The following is a 27681-nucleotide window of genomic DNA, read 5'->3' on the forward strand; positions in this document are numbered from 1 at the left end:
GTCCTCCGGGAGTGCCGGGCACCCGCTGCGGGGCCAGAGCCGTCCCCCTGCTCCGAGGGAGCAGAAGAACTGATATGGGCAATGCACCCATTTGCCAGGCTTGTCATTCAGAGAAGGGCTTAAGGACACAGGGGAACATACAAGACTTGGATAGAACTCCCGATTATTATGGATACAACAGTGAAGAAAGTAAAGAGCCTGAAGCCCTGGTAAGTTTGGCTGAAGAAAACAGGAATCACATGGAAAAATTCAGATCAGGCTTGTGCATGTTGCATTTGCAAAGGATGGCTTTGCTCACAACCTTACTGGATAGCTTGCAGTACTGAGGGGTCTGCTAAACTAGTCCATGCAGAAGCTTTGCTTCGCTGCCCTGACTGTGATTAAAAAGCAGCTGTCGCTGAGCTGTGCAGTGGCTTCCAAGCATTGTCAGCTACCAGGAGGTTGAGGTATGTGAAGAGAGAACCCTGTGGGTTAAACAAGCCCTGCAATGAATGGATGTTATCTAGTTATCCTGGTTTGCACAACTGTTAGGAATGATCCTGTGTTGATATTTCTCCAAACTTGAAGTCAGTAATTTACTTTTGAGCTGCTGCCTGCCCACTGCATATTGTTTTCTGTGTGCAATCGAGACAGAGCCACACAGATCCTCATGTAGATGAGGGTTACAGTGAGTGGGACCAGGCACAGACAAGGGATCCCACTTATGCCACTAATGTCAGCATTTGTTCAGCAAACCAGAAGAAAATCATTAAGATGTGGATGCTTGTGGTATCTATGGTAAATGAAGTGTCTCTTCTCTCTTTTCCCCTTTATTTCTCATTCTGTTTGAGAAATTCATTAAGGGGCTATTTCTTTCAAAATTGGCAATGGAAGTATATTGTGTCAGAACTTCTGGCAGCACAGGAAGATCAGTAAACCTTCAGTGTCAGTGTATCCAAATCTCATGTGGTCTGCAGCTGATGTATACTAGAATTGTTCTATCTGACCTGGTGCTTTGCACATGCCTCAGTTAGTGCAGTGCAGCTCAGAAGAGCAGGTGAGCTGAGTTCCAGTGTTTGTAGGGGAAGAGGAGACCCAAGGCACTCCCAGCAGCAGCTCACAAGGAGTTTTGCATGTCCCAGAAAACACTTTTGATGATGTATTGGATTTCTGGTAGCATATTTTTTTGGCTGGATTTTTCTGAACAGTTTTATGTTGTATTTCACTGACAACACAGCTGGACCCATTCTTCATAGAATCACAAAATGGTTTGGGTTGGAAGGAACCTTAAAGATCATCTAGTTCCAAACCCTCTGAAATAAAACTTTCTTCAAGCTAAAACATGAAAGTAACCTACTTCTTTGGATACAGAGGATACAGACAGGCTTTTTTTCCTCCTACCAAGCAGTTTTTGGTTGAATTAACAAATAATCTCCAGTGTTTGTGATGGGAAACATGCAGTCAGGGGGAAGGCCAGTGGGATTCCTTGGGCTGTGGGGGAGGATGTGCCTGCTCCACTGCTGAGGGTGGTTTCAGTGGGCATGAGAGGATCTCCCTGAAGCTGTTAGCAAAGGTATGGAAGCCCCTGTGACACAAACAAGCAAACTGAAACAGCTCTCCTGGCACGTCCAGCCTCTGAGCTGCCCTTCGGCATAAGGTCAGCCCTCAGAGGAGGCAGGAGTGAGCAGCATGTGATCTTTGAGGCTTCTTTTCCTTTTCATTTTTCTGGATACTTTTCATTCAGCCTACGCAGCTTTTCAGAGCAGGCAGAGATCAGGCACTTTGATAATGTCTTTGATGTGTTCAATCATAAAATCTTGGCTTTAGTGACCCTGGTAGGGACTGGACAAGTTTCTTTAGAATGTCTGTCTTGATTCAGGTTTACAGTGCTTGGGGGATTACAAAAGAAAGTTCCTGTATTTCCCTAAGAATGTTTCAGTCTCTTATCATCTTTATGATTCTGTACAAAAAAAGTTAAAAGAAGAAGAGGTGTCTCTAAATTAGAAATGTCAATAAAGCTTTGTTCTGCAGGGAGAAATTGTGTATCTATTTTTTCCCCTGAACAGGAATATGGTATCCAGCACAGTACCCTGTTGGCTATTATAGATTTCCTCTGCTTTTATGTAACTGTAGCCATGCTCCCTGTCTTGGCTCATTAAAAAGAGTTGCCACATCAAGCTGAATATGATGGTTCCAGGAGCCTTGTAGCAGATACGAGGTTCAGAACAATTCAGCTGATATTCAGCCAACTCAGATGGCAAAATTGCTTTGCTAATCTAATCTTGTCTAACCTAAGAATCAAAAGCAATCTGCTGCTTCAGAACCAGGTATCCCAGATTGCCTGGGACAGACTGCTCTCTGAGTTGCAGCACAGGATTTTCTTACTGCAGCATTCATAGGAGTTTTTCCTCCCTGCTCAAGATAGAAGTGGTGGCAAGGTGGATTTTAACATCATTGTTGCTTTTCTGCACGTGAAGTTAGGTGAAACTGGTGCCTCTCTCTGCTAGCCAGAGCTCAGTTGTTTAAGGTTTAGGCCTAGGATTACAAGGTTCTTCATTTACCACTTGAGTGTTCCTTTTACCTCTCTGTACAAGTAAGATCTGTGCGATGAGTCTTGCTGAATTAGCAACTGTGGTAACACCATTTATTTACAGCTATTTTAGCCCATCTCAAAGCAGCATGAAATGTTTTTCTCAGTTTTATGGAACCAGTACATTTGAATCAATGGGCGATCGGTTAATGGTGTTTGGGTGGGTAGAGCAGTTTGACCCTTTAGCACAGACAGTATTCACACATTTCTTTATTAGAAAATGTCACTTTGGCCATAGGGAATCAAAAATTGAGAGTGATAGGATTATCTGTCAACAGTCTGTCTTAAACTTCACTTACAACCTGGATTTTTGTTAAGCCTGGTTATTATCCTGCTAGATAAGGTTTGAAATGGCATCCTAATTCTTTCTAGAGGTGTTCTAGCATTATTACCTCTGTTTAGGAACACCATCAGTGATGGAAACTTGCCATGGAAACCATTTAGATGCCTGCCAAGTTCTACAGTTGTTACCAGCACCTCAACATCTCAATATATGGTATCCAGAGACTGCTAAATATTTTTCCTTCCTTTAATATTATTCAGTTCCCCTAGAGGAGATCTTGGTTTCATATCAGTATTTAAGAGACTTGAGTAAATGTGTGTGTCAACTAGGAGAACCAAGACTAATCCTGGGGCTCATCTGAAGGTATCCCAAATCCTTACCATTTCAGGATATGACTAAATGATACTTTGTCTCAAATTTCAGCACAAGAAATGTTTCAATTAAACAACAGGATTATACATTTCTGCTTTTTAGAGTAATGAAGAGATTGCTAGCTTTTATTATTAATCAAACTAGAAAATCTTTGATTCTCAAAGCCAAAATCCTGTGATGTGCTTGGTTTGTTGTTTTTCAGGGTGGTTTGGTTTTGTTTTTTGTTTTTTTTTTTTTTTCCTCTTTATTCTTTTTTAAATGCAAAGATTGTTTCCCAGGTGCATTTGAGAGTCTGTTTTTTAGACTCGTGCCAGTGATAATTCAGACACCCACATGGGATTTCCAAGCTGGGATTTATAGCAGAAAGTTTGTTTTGGAGAAGATGAATAGCCCAAGGGAAGGACAGGGATTACACATGCCTCAAGTTCAGCTAGTACTGATGCACTGTCCCTTGTTAGAACCCTGCTAACTGAGGTTGCTTTTACTGTAAAATCAGCATGGATTAAAATAACATCTGTCATTTCAAGTACTGCCTTTGGAAGGGACATGCAGCTGGGCAAAAGATTTTATTCCATTCTTTTCCATAGAAAGCTATGCAGTTTTGCCTCAGTTCTCACAAATCCTTCATTGACACAGTACAATCAGCAGCCAGGCCAGTATGGCAAGTTAATGAATGGAGTGGGAGGACTCCTACAGAAGTCTGAGGCAGCTAAGAATCATAAAAAGTTTATAGAAGGCATTTGCTTCTTGGCTTGAGGAAGGGGTGATTTTACATTAGTTTTATCTTCCTCTCCTCTTGCTACTGTATTTGCCAATGTTGGACAAATTCAGGAACAAGGTTAAGTGTGCATTTAAACCTTCCCTTTAGCAAATAACTTAAATCTGTTTAGTTTGAGATCAATTAGACCTAAAGATGTGGTAAAAATTAAGCATGGTTTGAAGTGGCTTTCCAAAATATCCCTTTATTCTTTTCCTGGTTAAAAACAAAGCCAAACTGATCAGGCATTTGTGTATTCCAGCAGAGAGAAAAGAGTGGCTGGATGGTATCCTGCAAGCTCTGGAATTTCACAGAGTTGGCAAGAGAGTCAAAGGTGTCAAAATTTAACAAGCAGCCTAAAATTAAAGTAATTCCCTATGAATAATTAAGATTTTTCCTATCAATAACAAGAGATGGAATAGCCGAAGCCTGGCTTTTCCACTAGTAAAAATTATAAGTGTCTATCAGCATTACCAATTGTTCAGTTGTGTCTGTTTGGAGCAATCTTGGTGCAGGAACTGGTGTTCAGCCCGGGTTACCTGGGCAGTTTCCTCCTTCTCCTTATGTTGCTCAGAAATATGTTTGTTGGTATTGTATAGCAGCAAAAAAAAATTTCTTAAATTTCAAATGCATCTTTCTGAGAACAGTCTCATAAAAAGATATGAAACTGCCACAGAACTGTTTTATGCAAATCTTGAAACCCCCAGAAGTTGATGAATATATATATGTTGGACTTGTAATATATTTTTTATTTATAATGTGCATAAATCATAAATCACTTAACCTAGTTTATTTTCTCAGCTTCTTTTTTTGCCATAGTTCTTTCCATCTCCAGTCATACCAATGAAAGCAACTTTTTGAGGAACACACTAAATCTTGAATCTTGCTGCATGCAGTGTCTCCTTTGGGTTGCAGCCTCTTTGTCTGACACAAGAAAGCTCTTACCAAGATGTATAATAAATGCAAACAGCATTACCCTTCCCACCTGCTCTGGCAGTGCGTGATTTGGGCTCCCACACATCCCTTAGCAGAGCTAATGAGACAATATTCATTCTGAGGAATGCAGCCTATACTGGAAGGAATCTGGTCAATGCCATCCCAGGTTTCTGGGCCAGGGAATAATTTTCTGTGTTTAAAAATGTTTTGATTTGAAATCAAGGATTGTTTGAATCAAGCATTCTTTCTTCTTGTACCTCTTTTACCCACTTGTTATTACAAAATATTTTTTGCTGAAAATATCCACAATCTCCATGGCAAAGTGTGGGGTCACATTTGAAATGTCTGCAACAGCGTGGTGAGAGCAACTCCAGCCGCAGGTTCAGCTCAGTGCCAGAAAAAGTAGCAACAGTGCCAGCTTTTCCATATCCTTCATGATGTTCTATGATTAATTTGCCTAAGTAGTCCAAGCTCCTTAAATTATTCAGGTTCATGATATGTGCTTTATAGAATATTTTTATTTTTCTGATTTATAACCATCAATATCAACCTAGGGAGACAGACCTTTGACATTTTAAAATAATTAATTACTAGATGCTATTAGCTCCATCTTGGCAGAGAATATTTAATTTGTTAGAGATATCTTACCTCTGAAATCTTATCTTCCTCTTCACATCTCACAAATCCTGGGATTCTTCTTAACAAATTTTAGTTTCTTGTAAGGCCAGTTGTGTCTTTTTCCTGGATAAGAACTTGCTCTAGATTATGAGAACATGATGTTTGTTCAGTGAAAGCTACTATTTTACATTTGTGGGATTTTCAGTTCAAGTATTTATGAAAAAATTCCATACAAACAAAGGTGCACAGCAGGATGAATCTGATCTGAAATGCCTGTACATGGTTGAATCGCAAAAGCTGAGTGATAAAAATTCTTGTTTTCATATTGAAATAAGAAAATTTGGCCCATTGTTTATCCAGGAATTTAGACACTGAAATTTCTTTAGGATCTGTGATTTAATCTGTCTTCCTTCATCGCTCCCAGTAAATGAAATTAATGAAAACATACATTTTTATGGGCAAAGGAAGTGGCTTTGAAAGCAAAGCACTGTTGTATTTCTTTTCTTTCAGAAGATGAATGTTATTTCATTAAGGGCTGGGAAAATATGTGTCCATTATAGCTGTTATTATCTCATTTAAATAATTTATCAGTGTTAGATTACTGAGCCTGTGCCGTCACAAGTGGAATATTTAGCTCTCATTATGGCATGTATATCAGAACTGCAGGCTCAGACTCTGCTCTGGGGGTTTAATTAAAAGCTAAACATGTAAGAAACCCTTTGCCTCTTTGCAGTTATTGCTCCTTATTCTGGTGTGATGCCCTTTGGAGATCAGCAGCACTTTCAGCTGAATTAAAAAAAAAATCAGCGTACAGTAGATAAAATGTGAGCCACTGATAAACTTGCTGGCAAGTTTTACAGAAAATATTCCATGAGGAAAAGCATTTTATTTGAATTCCCATCTTTGCATCTGAATGCTGGTATGGAGGAAGATTCCTTAATGAGCAAAAATCTGTATCTGAGGAGTGAGTTGGGTAATGGTAACACCTGGTCTGTGCCACTTCTAGAGCTGCACCCAATTAAATGATGGCTGGTTGGAACAGATGGTTCCTGAAATCAGAGAATAGCCAAGCCAACTGGGACAAAATGTAGTGGTTGTCTCAAGGATGGGAGCTTAAACTGACACATTAGAAAGGAGGGAATAAAAAAAAGAAAAATATGTGCTTGCATACCTGCTATTTTTCCATTTTCATCTTTAAGTACTAAATAGCATCAAGAAGCCATGAAAATGTGAGTTTAGAAGGTGCAACTTTCCTTCTGCCATGAGCTGAATTCTCAACTCCAGGCATTCCCTGGATATACTAACATGATGAGCCAGCACTCAGGAGCTTCTTAATGAGGAAGAGTTCACAAGCTATCAGCATTTTGCTAATTATAGAAACAGCTGTTGTACAAACAGTGCCTCACAACTCTGAAGTTTTTAAATGGCATTAACACCATCACCTACCCCTGCCATATTGATTAATTGTGGCTTAATGCTGGCTTTACCTGCAGTGATAGCACAGGATTCACTTGAACATCGAAGGTTTTTTAACCAATAACAATTTGAGGTTTTTTATTTATGTAAAGCAGGTTTTACTCATGTCCTGATCAGGGACAATACCTTCAAAAGTTAGAGCTGAGTAAATTTTTCTCCATAAAATCAAAGCAGTGCATTCCCAAGCCCGTGCTTGAAATGTAAGACAGAAAGGGTTATTGCCACTCAGATACACATTGTAATATACAAACAATGCACCTTAATTTAACCTATTTGGACATTGGGCTTGAGTTTTGAATTATCTTTTTGCCAGCATTCCATTAAGAAACAGTGTTTAGTAGATGAGAATTGTTCGGATGCCCATAGTGCTGGACTCTGTTCTCTCACAGAGATATTTCAGATTTTGGACATACTGGGGTCACTCAACTTACTTGCAGGGGAAAAAACCCAAATCCAACCTGTAGGAATAGGTTTTCTACAGAAACAATTTAAAACAAATATTTGTTGGATAATGTTATGATGAAAGCTATCCTTTGAAAACTGAAGGCTTCTACTCCCCCAGTCTTTCCTTCTTATGCCTGAAGCTGGTTTTCACTAGCAAATTTGAATATTTTATGGATTTGGTACAGCATATGATTTCAGGATTTATTTTTGCACTTCTCTCTAAAATGTCTTTGAGAAACAGGCTGTGTGCAGTAAGTGATGTGGTACATAATGCAAAATAGGAAGGGCAGCTGGAGTGGGGACAGAGGAACAAGAAGGGAAGGTCTATTTGATTAAGATACTGATTTCCATATATGATTTATTTGCTGAGATTCCCTGAAATATATGTTTCAAATTCAGGTTAAATTGCAGCAATGTAATTAGCAAGAAAGAGAGAGAACCCACAATCGTGTATTCATATAGTCACTTGATAATTTCTTGTATTTCCTTATGCAGTATCTGACAGCTAGGTAGTTATAAAGAAATGTTTGTGTCCATGCTGTGAGCGTACTTATATTGATGTTTTTCACATTGCAGTTTATTTGTTCCTAGTGATCTGACAATTCTTATTTATAGCTGGAATTACCTATCCTCAGTCAAAAGTTCATAAGAAAAGTTAAAATATAGGAGATGTCTACAAGGTCCAATAAAACCAAATATTCCCAAAAGTCATAGGTTTAGGAATGCACCTTTAGTGTCATCTAGTTCCACCTCCTGTTACAGGCAGGGACACCTTCCACTGTCCCAGGTTGCTTCAAGCCCTGTCAAACATTTCCAGGGATGGGGCAGGCTCAGCCTCTTCAGGCAACCTGTGCCAAGGCCTCACCACCCTAACAGGGAACAATTTCTTATGTTATCTAATATAAATTTACCTTTGTATCTATATTGTGTACTAGAACTGCATTGCAAACATAATTTCTTTTTAAAAAAGTAGTTAGTGAGGACTTATCATGCTCTGTCACTGTGTATGTATTGAGAGCAGCGCATTAGAAAAAGCTGGTTAAATCCACAGGTGATGATTTCAACCCATATTATAAAATACCATCTCAGTATTTTCTAATCCCTCACACCGTATTCTTATATCATGTCTATAATGTATAGATTTGACTGACCTTAGGGCCTGCATGTACACAGCGTGAAGCTTAATTCTGGCTGCCTGGGCTGAGGCTGGAGGGCAGAGCTGCCAGCTGGGACTTAGCACATTACCATGTTGGATTTGGGGCTTCCCAAATTACAGGGCGCTCATGTTCTTGTGCTCACATGCTGCTGCTGCTTACGGTGAGCTCTTCTCCTGTAAACCTTTCCTTTCGTCACTGGTAGAGTGTTTCATGCTTTCAAGCATGATCTACTTGTAAAACTGTGTAAAACTCTCAAGAAAACCGCTCAGGGGTGTGTGCTTAGGAGGAGGGGATGTGATAAATACCATATGGTGCACGGGACGCTGGGTCTGTGTTTTTGTCTTCTTTCTTGTAAAGAAAGTGCCTTCAAATGACAGTTTGTTGACAGCTTTTCTTCACCGGTCACCAAACTATAAAGATGGATATGGTGGTTCCAGTGAGAAACACTATGAGGGACTGTGTAGGGGCTATGGGGCATGAGGGCTGTGAGGGGCCATGAGGGGTTATAAAGGGCCATGAGGGCTCTAAAGCACTGTGAGGAGCTCTGAAGGGCCATGAGGGTCTCTGACAGACTTTAAGAGGCTTTAAAGGGGCTGTGAGGGGCTCTGAGGATCTCTGAGGGGCTGAGTGGCTGTCAGGGGCTCAGAGGGTCCGTGAGGGGCCATGAGGGGTTCTAAAGGGCCATGAGGGGATGTGATGGACTGTGAGGGATTCTGAGAGGCTCTTAAGAGACTGTGAGGGGCTCTAAGGGATTGTGAGGGTCTCTGAGGAACTTTGAGAGGCTCTGAGGGGCCGTAAGGGACTCGAAGGGGCCATGAGGGATTATGAGGGGCAGTGAGGAGTTCTGAGGGGCTCTGAGAGACTGTGAGGGATCTAAAGCTCTGTGAGTGGTTCTGAGGGGCTCTAAAGGGATTGGTGAGAGGCTGTAAGGGATTGTGAGGGTCTCTGAGGGACTTTGAGAGGCTCTAAAGGGCCATGATGGACTGTGAGAGGTTCTGAGGGGCAGTGAGGAGTTGTGAGGGACCATGAGGGGTTCTAAAGTGCCATGAGGGACTCTGAGAGACTTTTAGGTGTTCTAAAGTGCCATGATGGACTGTGAGGTGTTCTGAGGTACTGCGAGGGGCCATGAGGTGTTCCAAAGGGCTGTGAGGGGCCATGAGGGGCTCTGAGGGACTTTGAGAGGCACTAAAGGGTTGTGATGGACTTTGAGGGGCTCTGAAGTGCTTTGAAGGGTTCTGAGGGGCTCCGTAAAGGGGCTGTGAGGGGCCATGAGGGGCTCTGAAGGGCCATGAGGGACTTTGGGAGGCTCTAAAGGGCAGTGGTGGACTGTGACGGGTTCTGAGGAGCCATAATGAGTTCTAAAGGGCCATGAGGGGCTGTGATGGACTGTGAGGGGTCTAAAGTGCTGTGAGGGCTTCTGAGGGGCTCTGAAGGGCCATGAGGGTCTCAGAGGGACTTTGGGAGGCTCATAAAGGACCATGATGGACTGTGAGGGATTCTGAGGGGACATGAGGGGCTCTGAGGGGCTGCAAGTGGTTCTGGAGGCCATGAGGGACTTGAGGGCGATGAGGAGCTCCTAAGACTGTGAGGGGCTGTGTAACAAAATATTTCAAGAGATTACGGAATCTGTTGGAAAAGCTGACAGATCCAGGTTAATTGTCTTCTCTGACATGGTAAGACTACAGGAAACTTCTGCTGTTGTTTACTGGGGGGATTTTGTCAAAATGCATTTGAATTTGAAGTGTGCTAAAGTGAATAAATGTTTGAGAGAGTAGTGCTGACAAAAATGCTTTTAAAAAGCATTAAGAGAATGGGACAAAGGAGAAACTAATGACAACCTATTGAAAAATTAGATTTGACCAACTGGGAAGGAAAATCTGAGTATTCTCAATTTCTAAGTCTTCTAATCCTTGTAACATGTTGCAAAATATTTTCAATGTTTCGTGGCTAGTCTCTTGTACTTGTATGGGAATTTATATATGAAGTGTATGGACTGCTGAAATATTCTTTATGCAGACAAGAAGTTAATGTTCTGAATTATGATCATTATTCTGGTGTATGGAAAGTGTTTTGAAGCGACTGGAAGTGATGTACACTGCAGTAATTCGATTTTGAGGTAATAAAATTATGAATCAAGGAAATGATAATCTGCTTGGAAAGCATTGCTTGTGTCTTGTTAGCCAGAAACAGATGACAGAGTTGTGTGGGCTTAGCTATAATCTGAGGTTCCAGCAATAATTGAGATGTCAGCACTTTTAGCTTTTTTTGTTATTCTGTGTGAAAGAAAAAAAAACCGATTGATTCATCCCTAAGAACCCTAAGTTGTAGACGGTAATTTGTTGCATCATTCTTTCTTAACCTTTTAAAAGTATAAAGCTGATGACTGTAGTTTTGCTACGGTAAATGATTGTTGTAGTAGTAAAGCAGGAAAAAAATAGGGAGAAAGAAGGTAAAACGTCCATTATTGAGGGCAAAGCTGCTTTTTCCAACCAGTGTGTCCAGTTTTACCCCTCATGCTCTCAGATATTTGTCGTTTGTTAATGTTTTTACCAAGACATGATTTTTTTCAAAGATCCTTAAATATTAAAACATAATTTGATGTCTTTATGAGCATATCCTGATCCCAGGAAAGGATGTGCTCCCATAGACATATTTTTGTCTTGGCACGTAGCACAGTTGTAAGGAGGCTGATTTTGATGACATCCATCTGTTGCAGATTAAAATAGGTTGGAATCAGGGATTGTGAAGCGAGTGATAAACAGGGTGACGAAAAAAGAAAGTATTGGAACGGATTGGGCAAGTGAAATAAGTGGCTGGAAGCGGGAGGGGTTTAGGATATTCTCATGATGAGAAGGAGCGAGTCCCAGTCCGAGGGAGTGCGGGCTGTCCTCTACCTCTGGGCTCTGTTTTGTGTCATAGACAAAGGCAAGAGGGCTGAGGTATTCCACGTTCTGTTGCTTAACAGTACGTCCCACAACCTGGCTGAAAAATGAAAGTTTATTTTCATAGGATTTCTAAATTTTTTTTTTTTTTTTTTTTTTTTTTTTTTTTTTTTTTTTTTTTTTTAATGAGAGCAGGCAGTTTAGGGGTGGAAATGTTTGCAGCATGATCCTGGATTTGGATACTCAGCCTTGAGTACTTCATCCGCTTTGTTCTAAGGTTAGCTACATGTGCAGTGCTGCCCACTTTGAGCATAGGCATCTAAAAATAATAGATCTAAATCTGTAAATAACATTTATACACATCTATAAACAACATGCATAAATACATAAATAATACAGAAAAAAAAATATATAAAGAGATTATATATTTATATGTAATTCTCCAGAAAACTACAATGAGCAAGTTGATGCATTTATGTTTCTCTTGTTGACAATATCAGTTACTATGATTTATGGTTGTTTGGGGTTTTGGGGTTTTTTTGTTTGTTTCGTTGGTTGGTTTTTCTGGTTCTTGCTAAATTTTGAATGTCAGCAATTATTGCTCTGTTTTGCTCACTCTGACAGGTCTGCAGTTCTTTTGTGCCATTATAGTCTAATTTAAATATGCTAATTAATGCAGATACAATTCAAACTCGGTTGTTTCACGTCTTTATTCTCCTGTAGCATAAAATGTGGAAACCTTACACTGATGAGGTTCTGCTCCGGTTTAAGCAGGGGCTAATTGGAGAATTTTTTTCTTCTCTTTTTACAGTCTGACAGCAATGCAAGCTTTCTCCGAGCTGCCAGAGCTGGCAATTTGGACAAAGTCGTGGAATACCTGAAAAGTGGAATAGACATTAACACCTGTAATCAGGTAAGATATTTCATGGATACAAGCTTGCAAGAGTGAATTGCAAAACACCTGGGCACTGTAGAGATGTGATTTATCTCTTTATCCTGCTGAGTGTGACATGCTCAGCCCATGGATTTTCCTTAGCCTTCCCACGTGAAGCCCCTGATCCCCTGAGAGCTCAGGTGTGGGAGTCTGAGGCTTCCCCTGTTGTTTTTGTGAGGTCTCAGAGGGTAGGTAAGCACTTGAGTGGATGTAGTTGTAGCTGCCCAGATAATTTGTGCCCAAGCAGATTAAAACCTTGGCAATCACCTGCACTGGCAGTGCAGTTCTGGGTACTCTCAGATGGCTGAAGGGGTAGCCATGGGCTTTCACCTTGTTCCACAAAACTAAATGTGTTGTTATCACTGGTCAGTAATATCTACAATATAACATAAAAGATACTTAAATGTTGTACTTAACATGCTGTCTCTCCTTTCAAGAAAGTTATAACTGCTGTAAAAGTACACTGTTAAAGTTTCACCATTGATGTGACTGTAATGTGACACAATGTTTTGGCTTGGCTCTTTTGTAGCTCTGTCATAGAAATCCAATTACTTTGGCTTCATAGCTTAGGGACCTACGTTTGCAGCGTTTAAGTGACTAGAACCATCAAGTTTAATAAGACTCTAACTGTGACTTAAATATGCAAGTAAGTGTTTGCATCAGTTCTGGGAAGTGTCTTGGCTTTCTAGTGAAACAACTGCAGTTTCTTTGATGGGGAATTTGACAGCTCAGGCTTTTATGGTGCCCAGCTTTCCCCTAACTCTTAGCCAGATTTGATCAGAGTAACCACTAACTGGACAGTGGTTATGCTATTTGGAAGTAAAATCCCAGAATTGCGACCACTGTTTCTTTTTTGTTTTTTTTGGTGGTGTTTTTTTTTTTTTTTTTTTTTTTTTTTGGGGGGGGGGGGGAAGGGGGGTGTGAAGAAAAAAAAACTAACTGGGGGAATCAGGAGTGAAATAATCTAAAATGTTTGGTGCTCTCACCTTCCCTGCTGAAGGAAAGCTGCAGATGATTAAAGAAGGCATGAAGGCATGTGTCAAATGGAAGCTGGGGCACAGGAGTGAGAGCAGATCTGTTGGCTGTGCCAAGGAATTTAATGATGAGAATAAGAGCTGAGGCTTTTCATGTTCTGCTTGTTGAAAACATACAGGAATGTTCTCATCTTACTGTCTAGGAGAAAGTTTCCTTTAAAATACTTACTGTGAAGGAAAACTTGCTGAGTTTTATGGGATGTGACCTGGCAAACTTCAAGTTTCCCAGTTAGAAGAGAGTAAAGCTATACTCAAGTTCTTGTGTTCAAATAGATCCCACAAGTTTTCCATCTTTGTTATAAGCACCAATATTTACAAAGAGATTTACCCCCAAGACAGAGCACAGTTAATATGATAATTACTTAGGAACATTACAAGGTTTTTTTCCCAGCGTTCATATTCTCTTGCTGGTTATGGGAGGAATATGGCAAAAGTTGCTGCACATTTATCCTCTGTGGAAAGTGCTTCCCACCTGCAGCTGGTGACAAAGCTCCACTTGTGCCATGTAGGGGAGATGAAAGCTTTCACCATCCGCTGAGCACAACCAAGCACTTCACCTTCTGGCAGACTCCAGTTCTGGTGCCATATTAAATTGCTTACAGAGGTTTTTGTAACCAAGACCCTCAGTGCTTCCAGTGATTAAGCATCACTGGTGTGTTGTAAATTTTATTGGGAGTGGGAGCAGACTCCCTCTGCTAGAGGTCAGGGAATATTGAGTAGCCTTGAAGTTATTCCTCCTCCTTTGTCTCCTGCTCAGGGTTTGGAAGTGGTGTCTGCATCATTGTGTTCCAGCTGTCTGAGGGGAGAAGCAAACACAGTCTGTGCAAAATGCAGGGTGTGTTTTATTTTTAACAGTGAGATATCTCAAGGCTCTTTTAAAAATGGAGCTTTGTATGTGCAGGATATTTTTCCTCAGTAAAATGCTATTTTTAGATTAGATCTCATACAAGAAAACCATACATAATGTTAAAGATAAGCTTCCCTGAATGGAAAGAACACCAGGAGATTCTTTCTTCAGTTTCAATGTTTTTTTCTCACATCCTGAGTTTTCAGAGCAATATATCTTTATAGATAATCCAAGTATTTTCCCAGTGTAGCTGTTGCCAAAATACGATGGAGCTTAATGTTTCTGCATATACTGAACACAGAGTAGTTAATAAAACAATTATATAGTTAACAATTAGACATGACTTAAATATGCTTTGTTGAATGCTACCATCATAACAAGTTCACCTATTATAGTATTGCCTACTTGAATCTGAATTCAAACGCTGTCGTCTCTTCTGAAAATCATAAATCAACTCTGTTTATTTCTGGAGAGAGTTAAAAACGTTAGGGGACAAAATTCCCCAGTTTTATGAGGGGTCCCTTAAAAAAATCCAATTCCTGGTGTTTTATAGGATGTATAACCAAAAGCAATTGTAAATATGTTTCCTTTAAAGCTGCATTTCTATGCTACAAATGTAGTTTTTTAGGATATGGTTACTGTTTCTAGTTAACATAGCAAGAGAAAGCTACTTGGTACTGCATCTTGTTCAAAATGTTCTTAGCAAAACAAATGTTACACTGTGCATTTGTGCAGCCCAAGGTTCCAGCAGAAGTTAGACCCCAGACTGACTCTTCTGAGTTCATCAGCTGCCTGCTGATTTTTGAAACTGAATTGGGGATCCAAAGGCAGCATAAAGTAACTTTTCTCCATCTTGTCTCGGGAGACCTGTCAGTTTTCAGGGTGATGTCTTGGAAGGAAAAATGTGATGGGCGTTGGCATTAGCTTTGAACAAGTCTTCTGTGCTCCTCTGTGAAGTCTAATGCCTTGAACAGATCAGGGTTCAACTGTGAGATTGTTCTGGGGGCCTCCATCTCCAAGGCTTTTTGAATCTCTGTCAGTTTGGCTTTTGCTCTTGCTCTGTTGGCTTCCTTTTAATTCAGCTGGTCTCTATTCCTTCGGTGACAGAGAGGCAGAGCACAGCTGTTCATTACTCCCTCCCTCCCTCCTTCCAAGAGGAAAGGCACTGCCTCTCCCAGCAGTGCCAGTTATGGTCTGAAGGAGCACTGCAGCATAATGAGGTCAGCAGCACCACATTTGATGTCACTCTCTAGGTTAATTCAGTTTCTTGACTTCCTAGACTATAAAGCAACATAAAGGGAGAATTTTCATAACCTGATTATGTTTTTCTTTTTTTTTCCCCACTGTCCACTTAATTTCTTTGTGATATTTTTAGGAAGAACTTCGACAAACATTAGGACTTCAGAAAGCCATGCCCAGCTCTCTAATGTACCCTTTCCCAAATCTCTCTTGAAAAGAGGTTGCCACATGCACATTTTACTTCCCTGAGAGATTTATTCAGAGGACAGACTTTGCAGAGCCATCTATTAAAGACAGAAAAGTATTTGAGTTTAACAAAGACTGTGGTACTTCTTTCTAGTTTCTGCTTCTGCTGGTAAAAGGAGTTAGTGCCACCATACAGTGTTAATCACAAAAGCTTTTTAATTTTCATTGTGTTTTGAAGTTACGCTTTGCAATTGGGTGTTATCATAGAACCTTTTCCCCACTTCCTTCAAATACTTCCTTTGCCCCATTTCTATGTTTCAAGCTCTTTATCATTCTCACTAATTCTCATCAGCAGAAGGTGACTTGAGCTTTCTAGGACTGCCAGGTTATTGTCTGTACCTGTCAGTTAGAGCTGAGCTTAGAGGGAAGGGTGTAAAAGCCCACAGAACATTGATTTGGTTGATTTAGAATGTCCTGTGAACTGCAGGTCGATCTGATGCACTGCCAAGACACAGCTTTTCCATGGTGTCAATTGGCTTTGGCACAATAGGGTTAGGTGGGAATGGGAGAAGCTATGGGATCTGGGTGATGTTCCAGAAGGAATAAATGGCACAGCAGGATTGGTGCTGAACCAGACAGTGATGGAAGAGCTTCCATTGCATGAGGACTGCTCTGTGAGGCAGCTGAACACAAAGGCAGAGGTAGCAGGGAATTTTTCTGGGTGATTTCCAGACAAGAGCAGTGTCAGTGACTGTCTTATGGGGAATAAGTGTAGGCTGGTGATTTTTAGGATGTCCAAGAAACCCCTGAAGTTTTCTAGTGCAGTGAAAATACCAAGGGTGGCTCTGCAGGAAGTGGTGTGAGCAGTTAGTGGTACATGCACATTTGTAGCACTCCATGGGACAGAGAGCATTGACGTCTCTGCCTTGGTGGTAGAGGAGAAAGGGAATTGAGGGAATCAGGCACAGCAGGGAAGAAACACTTGTAAAGAGCCACCAGCTTGGAAGGCTTAGTATTAGGTTGTTTTATGGGAGTTAATATCACCAAGGAGTCTCCAAAAGAATGGCAGTTGTGGCATATGCAGGCTTTGTCCTTATGTGGCACAGTTTTGCTTAGCAGACAACTAATTTCACCCTCCCCAACTTTTTGGTGGGCAGGGGAGAGAAAAAGGGACATGTCAGAAACCTTTGTTGTTCTGAACTACAAAAATCCAGTTGACAGGAACGGAGGAGTTGCATTGATTAAATCTGAGATTCCATCATCAGAAGTAGCAGGGATCAGCCACGTGGGCTGGGAAATAATTGCAGCGTTGGTTCTGATTAGGGAGAAAGAGAACAAAAGTTGCTTTAAGGCTTTGGTTGTGCTGGTCCTCAGCATTTAAAGTGCAGGGCTTGCTACTGCTTACCCCAGCTTGCTTTATTTAAGGAATTATGGAATTTGAATGTCTATAGTCCTATTTTTAAGCTAGAGTTTGTTCCTGTAAGCTTTTTCTGGACCTCAAATATACCTTTTTCTCATGTCTTAATGCATTAAAAACAAGTACTGTGTTGTGAAGAAACTCAATGGATGCAGCAATATCAACTTTCAGGGGCTTAACATGACATCAACAGATATGTGGCTCAGAGGTAGGAATACAAGTATTTTCAGAGATTAAGCACAGGGACAAGCCTTGCTCTCTCCATATTTTGGCACATAGTAGACTAAAACAGAGGCTTATCCTCATCCTTTTGTATTCAGAGGCATTTATGGGCCATGAATTTTGCAGTTTCTCTGCTGTTTGTTCCTAAAGAGTGAAAAAGTTTAATGACATGTTGCAGCAATACATCAGCTGTGTACACTGTGAGGAGGACAAGCTGCCCTTCAGCTTCCCATAGGAAGTGCTGATGAGAGAATCTGTGAGATCAGATACAGAACAGGTCTTTGTTCTTAAACAGTGAGGAGAACACTGTGTTTTCCAACAAAATACTAGCTCAAAGCTCTCAGCCACTGTAGGTAGCAATTATGGTTTGTTGATACTCAGCTGAGATTAAAAACCAAGAAAGACCAGAGTTTTCTGAAACATGTTCAGCCTGCAAATATTCCCTGCCACAGACTGTATTCCTCATCTGTGATTATGGTCAGCCTCACTGCATATTTTTGGCTAAGGATTTATCCTTGACCAGGGCATGGCACTACTGCTATCCCTGGGCTCTGCAGCTCCATGGTAAGAGTGTTTCCTCTGGAATAAGGATGTTCTGGCTGCTGTAGCTTTTCCCACGTATTGGGGTTTGAAACCACATTTCTCATTAACATTTCCTGACTACCAGGCTGCAGAAGGGTGTTCCTCTGCTTTTGGCAGCCTGTGACCATGGCCTTCCTTTAGTTCCTTTGCTTTTCTCCTAGTTCCACTTCTGAATTTGACCACAAAATCTGCCTGTGCTGCTCACATGGATGCAGAACCAAATGGAGTTCGTGCTGAAATGTGTTTGCATTGCTGTGTCTGAAGCCATTGGACAAATTGCCATCAAATACCTCCTGTGAAGTGCTAAGTGCTTTAAAATCCCACTGGAAATTACAGGCTCCAGCTGCCTCTGTGAATGGGCGAATAAAAGCCAGAATGTTGCCTGTTTATTTCACAACTGAAATGACTCTGAACTGCTCAGAGACGAGTAAAATGATAAAAATTCCACAGTGCTGAATTTGCTGCTGGTTACTCAAACACCTGAGTATTGCTCCTGATGCCTGCAATATGGAAACTAGGAGAATGCTGGAGGGAATGGCAGTGTTTGTTGCTGTCACCTGCCTGATGTAGCATGAAAAATACCTCAGGATTGTGAAAAACAGGCTGGCAATTCAGCTACAATAGACTGTAATTTAATTTTTTCCTTGGGTGGAAGGGGGATACTAGGAAGAAGGAGATCAAGTTTCCATGGCAGGAATTTATATGAGGTAAAGTATCCTGTTCGTGTTTAATGTGGAGAGGATTTAGATGCTGACTTTCTTAGATTACCTTTTCAATAATCCTTGCATTTATTTAATTAATTTTCTTTTCCTTTTTGAGATTAGAAAACCTTGAAGTTTAGTGAAGACTTGCTCATCAAATATGAGCAGAAGTCCCAGATCAAGGATCAGTTTGCAAGTCAAAGTGATCAACAGCCATTTGGGCCTGTTTGTGCTTGTGCGTTTTCATTTGATACCAGTTATCCCAGAGGAGATAGCAGGGTTCAGGATGGTTACATCAGTATGGAGTAACTCTGATTGAGTAGACACATCCCATGTAAATTTGGCTAAGTCCTGTGATTTCTCAGTATTGATAAAATCTCAGCAGGGCTGGATAAGGTTACAGCAAAGTGAGGCAGAAAAATCAAGGTTTGAAATACTTGGCTCCATGGAGATGCCCAAGGTAGTAGTCTGTGGTAATGAGAAGTTATTAGAAAATAAGTAATCTTTTTTGGATACTCACAAAATGCAGTTTGGTTTGATGTATTTGTTACTATGAGAAAAATGTTATGGGAGAAGTTTGTCCCACAGAGCCTCAGCCTAAATAGCCATGTCCAAAGTATCTGACTTATGCAGACAGTCAGCTCAGAGATGTAATAGCATTCCAGCTCCTGAGCTTCTCCTGATCCCAGGGCGAGGTAGGAATGTGTATCTGATATTTGTAATGGATCTGGCCCTTGTGCTTACAGAATGGGCTCAATGCTCTGCACCTGGCAGCCAAGGAGGGCCACGTGGGACTGGTACAGGAATTGCTGGAAAGAGGCTCGGCTGTGGATTCTGCCACTAAGGTAATTGATGCACATCTCTAAGTTTATCCAATACATATGGCAAATACAGACAAAACCCCAAAAAGTACAAAATAAGAGAATAATGTAAATACTGCATCGATATTTAAACTATTGTTTTTGTTATGGCCTGGGAAATGGCTTTGCTGAAGCTCATTGGTAGTAAATGAAGAGGAAAATATAATTTGTGGTGTAACACAGGGGAAGCATTAGAAGTTTTTAGCAATGTCAGGTTTTCATTATTTCCAGTGACATGTCCTCCTTATTTTAAGGAGAATTAGTATAGCTCCAAGCAGTAGATTTTTTCAAATCTGTGAAAATCAGTAATTGACTTTATAATATCCAGTGTCTTTTACCCATGGGCACAATGGAAAAAACACCAGTGGGATAAATTGTTTTCCCTTTAGCCTTTTCACAGCCAGGCACATGCACATGAATGCTATAAAAAAACCCTGCTGATTGAAATGATTCCTGAAAAAGGGTAATTATAACTTGTATTTTCCCCTTCCCTCTAACAGAAAGGGAATACAGCCCTACACATTGCATCCTTAGCAGGACAAGCTGAAGTTGTCAAAGTTCTGGTGAAGGAGGGAGCCAATATCAATGCACAATCTCAGGTATGATGCTCTTTTCCTTTCTCACTTCTAAAAGTTATTTGGTGAGCTCTTGTAAGATTTGAGATATTAGACACCGCTTCTAAACATCCAAGCCTGACAAATCAAGCAAAATGAGGCATTCTCTCATAAATAGAATAAAAGTAAATATTGAATAGAAGTCATTATGTTCTCATTGTGTGATACAGGAACTCCTGTGGTTGGTGATAGAAAAATTTCTGAAACAATTTCTGGAAGAAAGCTAGGAATTACTAAAAGATTCCAAAGGGTATAAATATTTGAGTGGAATTTGGTGAGCAGTAACAAAGAAAATAATTTCTCAAGGGCTTGATTTTTACCATTGCCTTTTATGGTTACTTTTTGGCTAAAAGGTTGCAGATAACTTACTCTAGGCTTCTGAATTCCTTCCAAATCAGAGAGAATTTCAATCAAAAGCTTGTGATGTACATTTGAACTGGGGAAAATCCTCTTGTCCTGGCAGGAAAATCAACTGTTAAAACTGCCCTCTTATTTGCACTGGCATGAAACTTGTCTGGTATTCTAAAACACTCCAGAGGACAGGGTGGTGTCCCTTACCTATGATTTCCTTTGATTAGGATTAAGAACCATTTATCAAATGAATAATTTGATCAATGTTCATAAATGCTGCCTTAATTATAGCAACTGTCTGTAACTATAAGGGGCTGAACAGGTGGTATAGATTATAAAGAAACTGCATCTTTGTGAAGCACTTGGCTGGTGACATCTTCAAAAAAAAAAAAAAATTTCCTAGCACTAGCTCCACACCTTGCTTGCCCAGACCTGGGAAACTGGGACCTGGAGCGTTTCCTCTTGCTTGGTGTTACAAATTCACCATGGACAGGGTAAGGTAAGTGGAGAGCAGGAGATGAATAAACTGCTTTACAGAATGAATGTTTGTCTATTCCTTTAGCACATTTTAAAACAAGAGAAAAAAATTGAAAAATCCTTAAAGTTGCCCAACTCCAAGATTTTAAAAATATTTTCTTTATTATGCTTTTTGCCCCAAAATGATGGAACAACTCTCTCAGGACAGCTGATGGTCGGTTGCTCCCCATGCTCTGTTCCCATTAAAGATGAGAAATGTAGTTCCTTTGTTCAAAAATTTAGCAAACTCCTTTCATAATGAACAAGCTGGATGATTTCTTCATATATTTACCAGCCTTCTTATGTATATTAGAAGAAAAAGTCTTTAATGTTTTGAGCATGGTAAGAGAAATAATTGTTAAAAATAATACTGTCATGAAGCACTATTCCTCAAAAAGTCTAAAAAGTCTTCCCAGATAGCTTTTCCTTATGCTGAAAAAATAAATGAGGTTTTCTAAATTAAAAAAAAAAAAAGAAAAAAAAAGAAAAAAAAAAAGAAAATCCAATTAGAACTGGAATATGTGTTTGTGGATATTACATTTTGTAGTATTCTAGTTTTGAAGACATTTTATTGTTAGCACTGGATGGTTTGTGTAAGGTGCTCAGAGCTGTTAACAGGCATTTGCTACTTGACTTAATGGAATTAATCTGATGGAGGACATTTTCCCCATTACTGCTCACTGGTTTCCTCCAGGCAGGACAGATTGGAACTGCTGGCTTGCAGATGTCCTGCCTTTGTGCCTTGCTGTCTCAATTAAACAAGTCCTGTTGACTTGACTGGGAGCAGGAGTCCTTAATGTGGTGTCATCCAGCTTTGGGGCCTTTGGGTTGTGTCTTTCTGCCTTGCTGTGCTTTTCCAGAAGAGATGGATGACATGGGTAAAACTGCTTCAGGCAGATATTCAGAGGCTCTTGTTGCCACTGCCAAGGGAAACATTCCAGTGGAAGGTGTCCCTTAATTACAAAGTAACTTTTTAATGCTCCATGAATGGAATGAAGCTGATGAATGCTGCCTTTCTGCTCTTGATGTGTCAAGAATAACATGGCATAGAAAACAAAAGTTACAGAGAAAAAACAGAAACTCTGAAATGGATAAAGAATAGACATGTGATTTGATAACAGATGAAGCAAGGTTTAAACTACAGCTGGTCAAAAAAATATGAAGTTAGATAGGAAAAAAGGAAAAAGAATGACTGAACAGAATGTGTTTGAGTTCTCAAAAACTTGAGTTTTCTTGTCTGAAAAGATGTCACTGATAAAAAAAGGTGAAGAAAAATGTATCAGGAAAGAGCTCAATTGAGAAAGTGAGAAATGAACAAAAATACACATTATAGGTAAAATAGAACAAGAAAGTGAGAAATTATAACTGAAATGCTCAACTTCTAATTTTTACATTTTTCCTCAATTCCATTTTTAAAAATAGGTGCCCTGTTGTCACCCTCAAATCTTTTAGCAGCAGTTGTTGCTATTAAGGGTATACTGCATCTTCTCCTTGGTATCTCTGTTATTTCACACTTTGTATTTTTTAGGCCCCTGTGAAATGCCCTTTGCTGGTAGTGATTTAGTGCCAGCAGAGTAACTCTGGTTGCAGCATCACTTTTTCTTTAAAGAATTCAGTATCTGTCAAAGCCATTCTCATTTTCAGTGATGACAATTTCCCATAGTGACAGAATTTCTTCTTTGAGGGTGAACAGTTAGATAAAGGAGTAGTTGCAACTTGAGCTTGTTCAGTTTGTTGTTTTTTCTTTAGTTTTCTTGATGAAATGGCATAAAAACACTGGCCTTCATCAAAACTTACAAGCAATGACATCTGAAACACCACACTCATTTTCCAGTTCCTTGCAACAGCAAAATAACAGAATTATCTCAGGAAATGCTATTAAACCCACTGAAACCACTGGGTTTACAAACCCCATCTGTGCTATCTGAGGCTGTTAAGCATTCTGGGCTCTGATTTTATAGATTTTGGGTTTCTATTAGATTACTTTGCTTTGCCCTTCAGTTTTATGTTGGCCTTCAGGGATGTTATTTTGTTCATCTTCCTCTTTTAAAAACTCTGTTCCTTTTGAGCTAACATGTCATCACTGCTATTTTTAGAGAAGTAATTTCTATTTTGATGCAAAGCCTAATTGCACAGTGATTACTAATTGAGTGACTCCACTTCCAGTTGTGTGCGTGCCGTTTGGGAGCTCACATCTTCCTGGAGCATGTTTCAGGCAGAGGCTGGCACGAGGGCACACCCACAATGGCCAAAGATCTACAAGATGCTGCTCTTTGTTGGCATATTTCCACCTAGAACTGGACAAGAGTGGATTTTTTTTGGCTCAGTTAGAAGTGCCTCTTGCTACAAATATTAAATAGTAAATATATTTATATAATGAGCATCTATAAGCCCCTGTGGTTGACTCCATACATAGTTCAGTGGGCGGATCTAGACAGGTATCATCAGGTGAAAACTCAATTTTTGCAATTTCTCTCATTGATTTGACCATTATTTTGGTCCTGTGTAGATCTGACCAGGCTGCACTTGTTGATAATACAGGGATGGTGTGAAGGAGAAAACACAGTAGGTAATGAATCCACTGGGGTGTTCCAGGTGTTCCTTTGAGCTTTGTGTTTCCTTGAGCAACAGATGAGGGTCTATCCCATGGATTGATGATTGATGCCATACATGGTGAACTATGTATTCACTTGGGTGGGTGATCCTCTAGGTATTTAGGAATTTCAGTGGGACATTCAGGCAAAGTCTTCAGGGAGCATTGGAATGTTCTGTCTGGCAGAATGGCAGACTCATGGAAGTGGAATTGGCCACTCACTTCTGTCACATCCACCCACACTCATGCCCCCATCACACACCTTCACTGAGTCCAGTGTTACCCTTCTTCCACAGCTGCATCATCTCTTCCCCTCAAACCTAGTACTAGTTGTTGCTTGTGCATTAGAAAAGTAACTATTTTTTGTGCTCTTCCTCTCAATTAGATTACATTTCAACATATTGGGAATTCTTACACGACTTCTTGAATTTTTTCCAGGTGGAAGAAATATCACCATATTTAATCAGTCCAACCCTTTCCTTTGACAAATTACTCTTTGTTCCTGTTGCTTTCTCTTTAAGTCATCCTGGACCATCTGACTCATGCAGAGGCATCAGAGATGTCCAAACACTGGAAATCATCCTTCCAAATGTGCTGATAGCCTGACTGCAGCAATCCTCATAACTGAGTGTACCTGCAGACTGTCCCTGCAGCAGTGATGCTGAGCTGTCCTGACCATGCCTTCCTTAGGGAATGGGTCCATACTGACATTGCCAGGATGAGGCACTTTGACAAATGACGAGTGATTGAGGTACAAAGTTGAAAAGTAGAAGGCAAAATGAAGAAATACAATCTGCTCCTGTTTGGGAATGGTAAGGGAACTGTCACACCTTGGAGACACCTAAGAAAGAGGTGATACTCTTCAATGTTAAAATTCCTGCCACCGAGTTTACAAGGGAATGTGTTCCCCATTAGTGCAGTTATGTTTTGACCACTGTTTTGTATAGGGGCTCTCTTGAAAGGAGGAGGAGCTACCCTTTAATCATCAGATTATTTAAAGCGACCCAGATACAGAGAGCAAGGATTAGATAAATCAGTCCTCCCCCAAGCTGATTTTGTTATTTAAAAGCCCTCCAGTTTCCTTTCCTCGACATCCTGCTCTAAGCGCATTGGCAACACATTAGCCAAGAAATTGTTGCTTAAGTTTGCCCCTGTTACAGCCACCACTTCCTAGGTCAATATACATGAGAGGCTGTTCTGACTGCTTGAGCTCTTATCCAGACTTCTTATCAGATGGAAGCAATCCTTAGGGCAGCACATTTCCAGCCCTAATGCGTGCTCCCAAAAGAAGCTATGAGGGCTCTGTGAGCATCCACGTTCTGTGTTACTACAAAAGCAAAGGGGGGGATTTAGGTGATTGTCAGATAAGTGATCTGCTTGTCTCTGTCAGGATGCCCTAGGATTTGCTTTACCAGGGATTGCTCCCCCCATGGGTTGTGAGGATAATCTAACCTTTGGAATGGAGCACAATTTGCTATTCCATTATGACAAAAGGCTTTAATTCCACCAATGGTGCTTTCTGCTTTTATATCAATATATTTAGAGAGGCAGATTTTTAGCTGCTGTGTATCAAGAGGAGTCATTTAGCCAAAGCTGGTCATGTCAAATGTAATAAAGGTACAGACCCATTATTTTTTCACTGGTAGGGAAAAAAGGGAAGAAATGCCTTCTGGAGGATTATATGGATTTTGAGAGATGTAAACAAAAGTAATACATGAAGAAGAATGAAAAAACCCAAATATTTCAACAAAGACTGAAAACAAACTGGAAATACTTACAGTATATGTCTTAGCCAATTCTTTGACTTTACTGCTATGAAAGGATAAATAGTCCAGATGGAAATATTCTGATTGAAACAAGAAGTGTTTTTTTCAGTCAATAATACTTATTCTGAGAACATGTTAGCTTTAGGAGGCTGCAGGAACTCAACATGCCATTGGGAAGGGTAAGGGCTCAGCAGACCATCACACCATATTCCTCCCCAGCTGGTGACTGTGAGAACCAGGCAGTGCGAGTGTTGGCCATGTATGTTTATGAGTGTGGGGATGACTGAGCCACAACCAAATAAATCGACACATCTTATTTTTGGTTTTACTTCATTATTGTCCTCCTTCCAGCCCTCAGCCACACAAAATAAATGGATTCTTTCAGGACTGCTTTTCCCTTGCCATGCTTCAGAAGGCAAACCCCAAATGCAGTTTCACATGGGCACCCTGATTAAAATCTGAGACTGTTCCCTGACTAAGCCTTTGGGCCCTCACCTATGCCCAGCATCAGGGTGGTGTTTTCTTGTACATGACCAATCTGTTCTCATCCCATTATTCTCCATCAGCTCCATTTCTATTGCAGGCTCCCTTGGTGTAAAAATGCTATTTCCAGAGCATAGAGCATCTTGATTTCTGACTGGCTGTGTTTCAGGCCCTGTTATTACTTTGCTGTTCTTGAGGAAAATACTGTGATATTTGAAGCTACTGAAATAGAATATCTGTGCTCTTTACATTCAGCATCTGGGCTCAGAAGTGACTTCAACTCACACTTCCCTAGAGAGGGGCCTTGCAGTGGGGAGGCAGCAGGTGTCATATGCATAGTACTTCTCTTGGAGTCCTGGGTGATTCCTCATGAATGAACTTGCCAAGTTTATCACAGCCCAGGCAGCATCATTTATCCATAGGCTTTGTCATTATTGCTGTGGTGTAAGTATAGAGTGGCAAACACTATTTATATTACTAGGGAATTAGTGGGACAGCTGAAGGGGTGGTGCTATTTTCCATGTAGGCTTCTGTGTCACTACATTTAAAAAAGAAATATTTATTACAAATCACTTTATAATGTGTTTTCTCAAACCAGTAAATAATCTTTTAGGGTTTTTTTTTTTTGGCTGTTGTTTTTTTGGGTTTTTCGTTTAACTGTTTGAACCAATTTCGGGACGAGCCTCCCTAAATCAAATAATTCTTATCGTGTTCCTGACTACTTGTCTCATCTTGAATCTATGGGACTCTGCAGGCCTCAGCATCTGCCATGTGTCATGGATGCAAGAATTGTCACCTAAATTATTGGCTGACGCTGGCTGGGGCATTTTACAGCAGGTCAGAATTGAGCAGCTTGCTTTCCCCCTGGGGATGTGCCACCCTACATCCAGCACCTCTGTGTGCACAGATACTTACATCTAATCTCTGTGACATCCTTACTAGCACTTTCCAGCTTTGTTATAAAAGGAAATGATAGCTCAGGTGAGTGAATATATAAGGTACTACTTGCTGGGAAGCATGGAGGAAAATTTCTGTTCTGAAAGCATGCGATGTTTTCATCAGAAATCCACAGCATTTCAATTGTTTGTGGATGTATATAAAAGGTGTTTTTACTGAGTCCCTCTTATAATGTGGATATAGGAGTTCTTGATTTGAATATGCCCAGTCTTTCTTCAGAGTAGGCCGCTTTCTGTTGACAGTATGGCAAAGTGATATCCATTAGGCACCTTATAATTAAATTATATTAATTTCCCTTTATCTTATCCCTTTATCTATACCCTGATCTTCACAAATTTCCCAGTTGCTGTTAGATTGAATGTAAATATAGATGTCATAGTTCAATTATTTATGAGATTTTAATGAAAGAGTTTATTTTTCATTAAAAAACATCTGTTTTATGGAAAATATATTTTAATGGAAAAGAAATGTGGAGGTGAATAATTGTTCAAGTTACTGCTACGTTAAAATGCTGGATTTTGATGTAAGCTAAGAGCAACAAAAAAAAGAGACTTCAGAAAATTAACATAGTACCATAATCTATCCTTAATTCACCCTTTTATACACAGAATCTCTCCTGCTCAGATATAATCCTCTTATGAAGTGTTTATTTATAGATTGACTGAAAATAATGCTCTGAGCATAATGCACTGAGCAAAGTTTCCAGAATTGTGAAATTGATGGTTCTATCAAGATGTGTACTTTGAATTTAGTTTGCAGATTGCGTTTGTCACCCTCATGTTTCATTGATTACAATTAGTTTATTGCTTGGATTGTTGGAGGATTTTTCACTGAGTAACAGAAGGGCTGAGGATGGAAGACACCCGTGGGGCTCATCTTGTCCCC

General features: G+C 40.2%; 1 protein-coding gene across 1 annotated transcript in view; it reads left to right on the forward strand.

Moving 5' to 3' along the window:
- The window catches only part of ANK2 (ankyrin 2), a 187054-nt gene that overhangs the window by 55711 nt on the left and 103662 nt on the right, over positions 1-27681 (forward strand). The window contains exons 2-4 of the mRNA XM_059469778.1: positions 12306-12407; positions 19403-19501; positions 20017-20115. Of these exons, the coding sequence (XP_059325761.1) occupies positions 12306-12407; positions 19403-19501; positions 20017-20115 (300 nt within the window). The remainder of the gene's footprint in view (positions 1-12305; positions 12408-19402; positions 19502-20016; positions 20116-27681) is intronic.

Source organism: Ammospiza nelsoni, chromosome 4, assembly GCF_027579445.1.
Source record: "Ammospiza nelsoni isolate bAmmNel1 chromosome 4, bAmmNel1.pri, whole genome shotgun sequence".
NCBI classification, from domain to species: Eukaryota; Metazoa; Chordata; class Aves; order Passeriformes; family Passerellidae; genus Ammospiza; species Ammospiza nelsoni.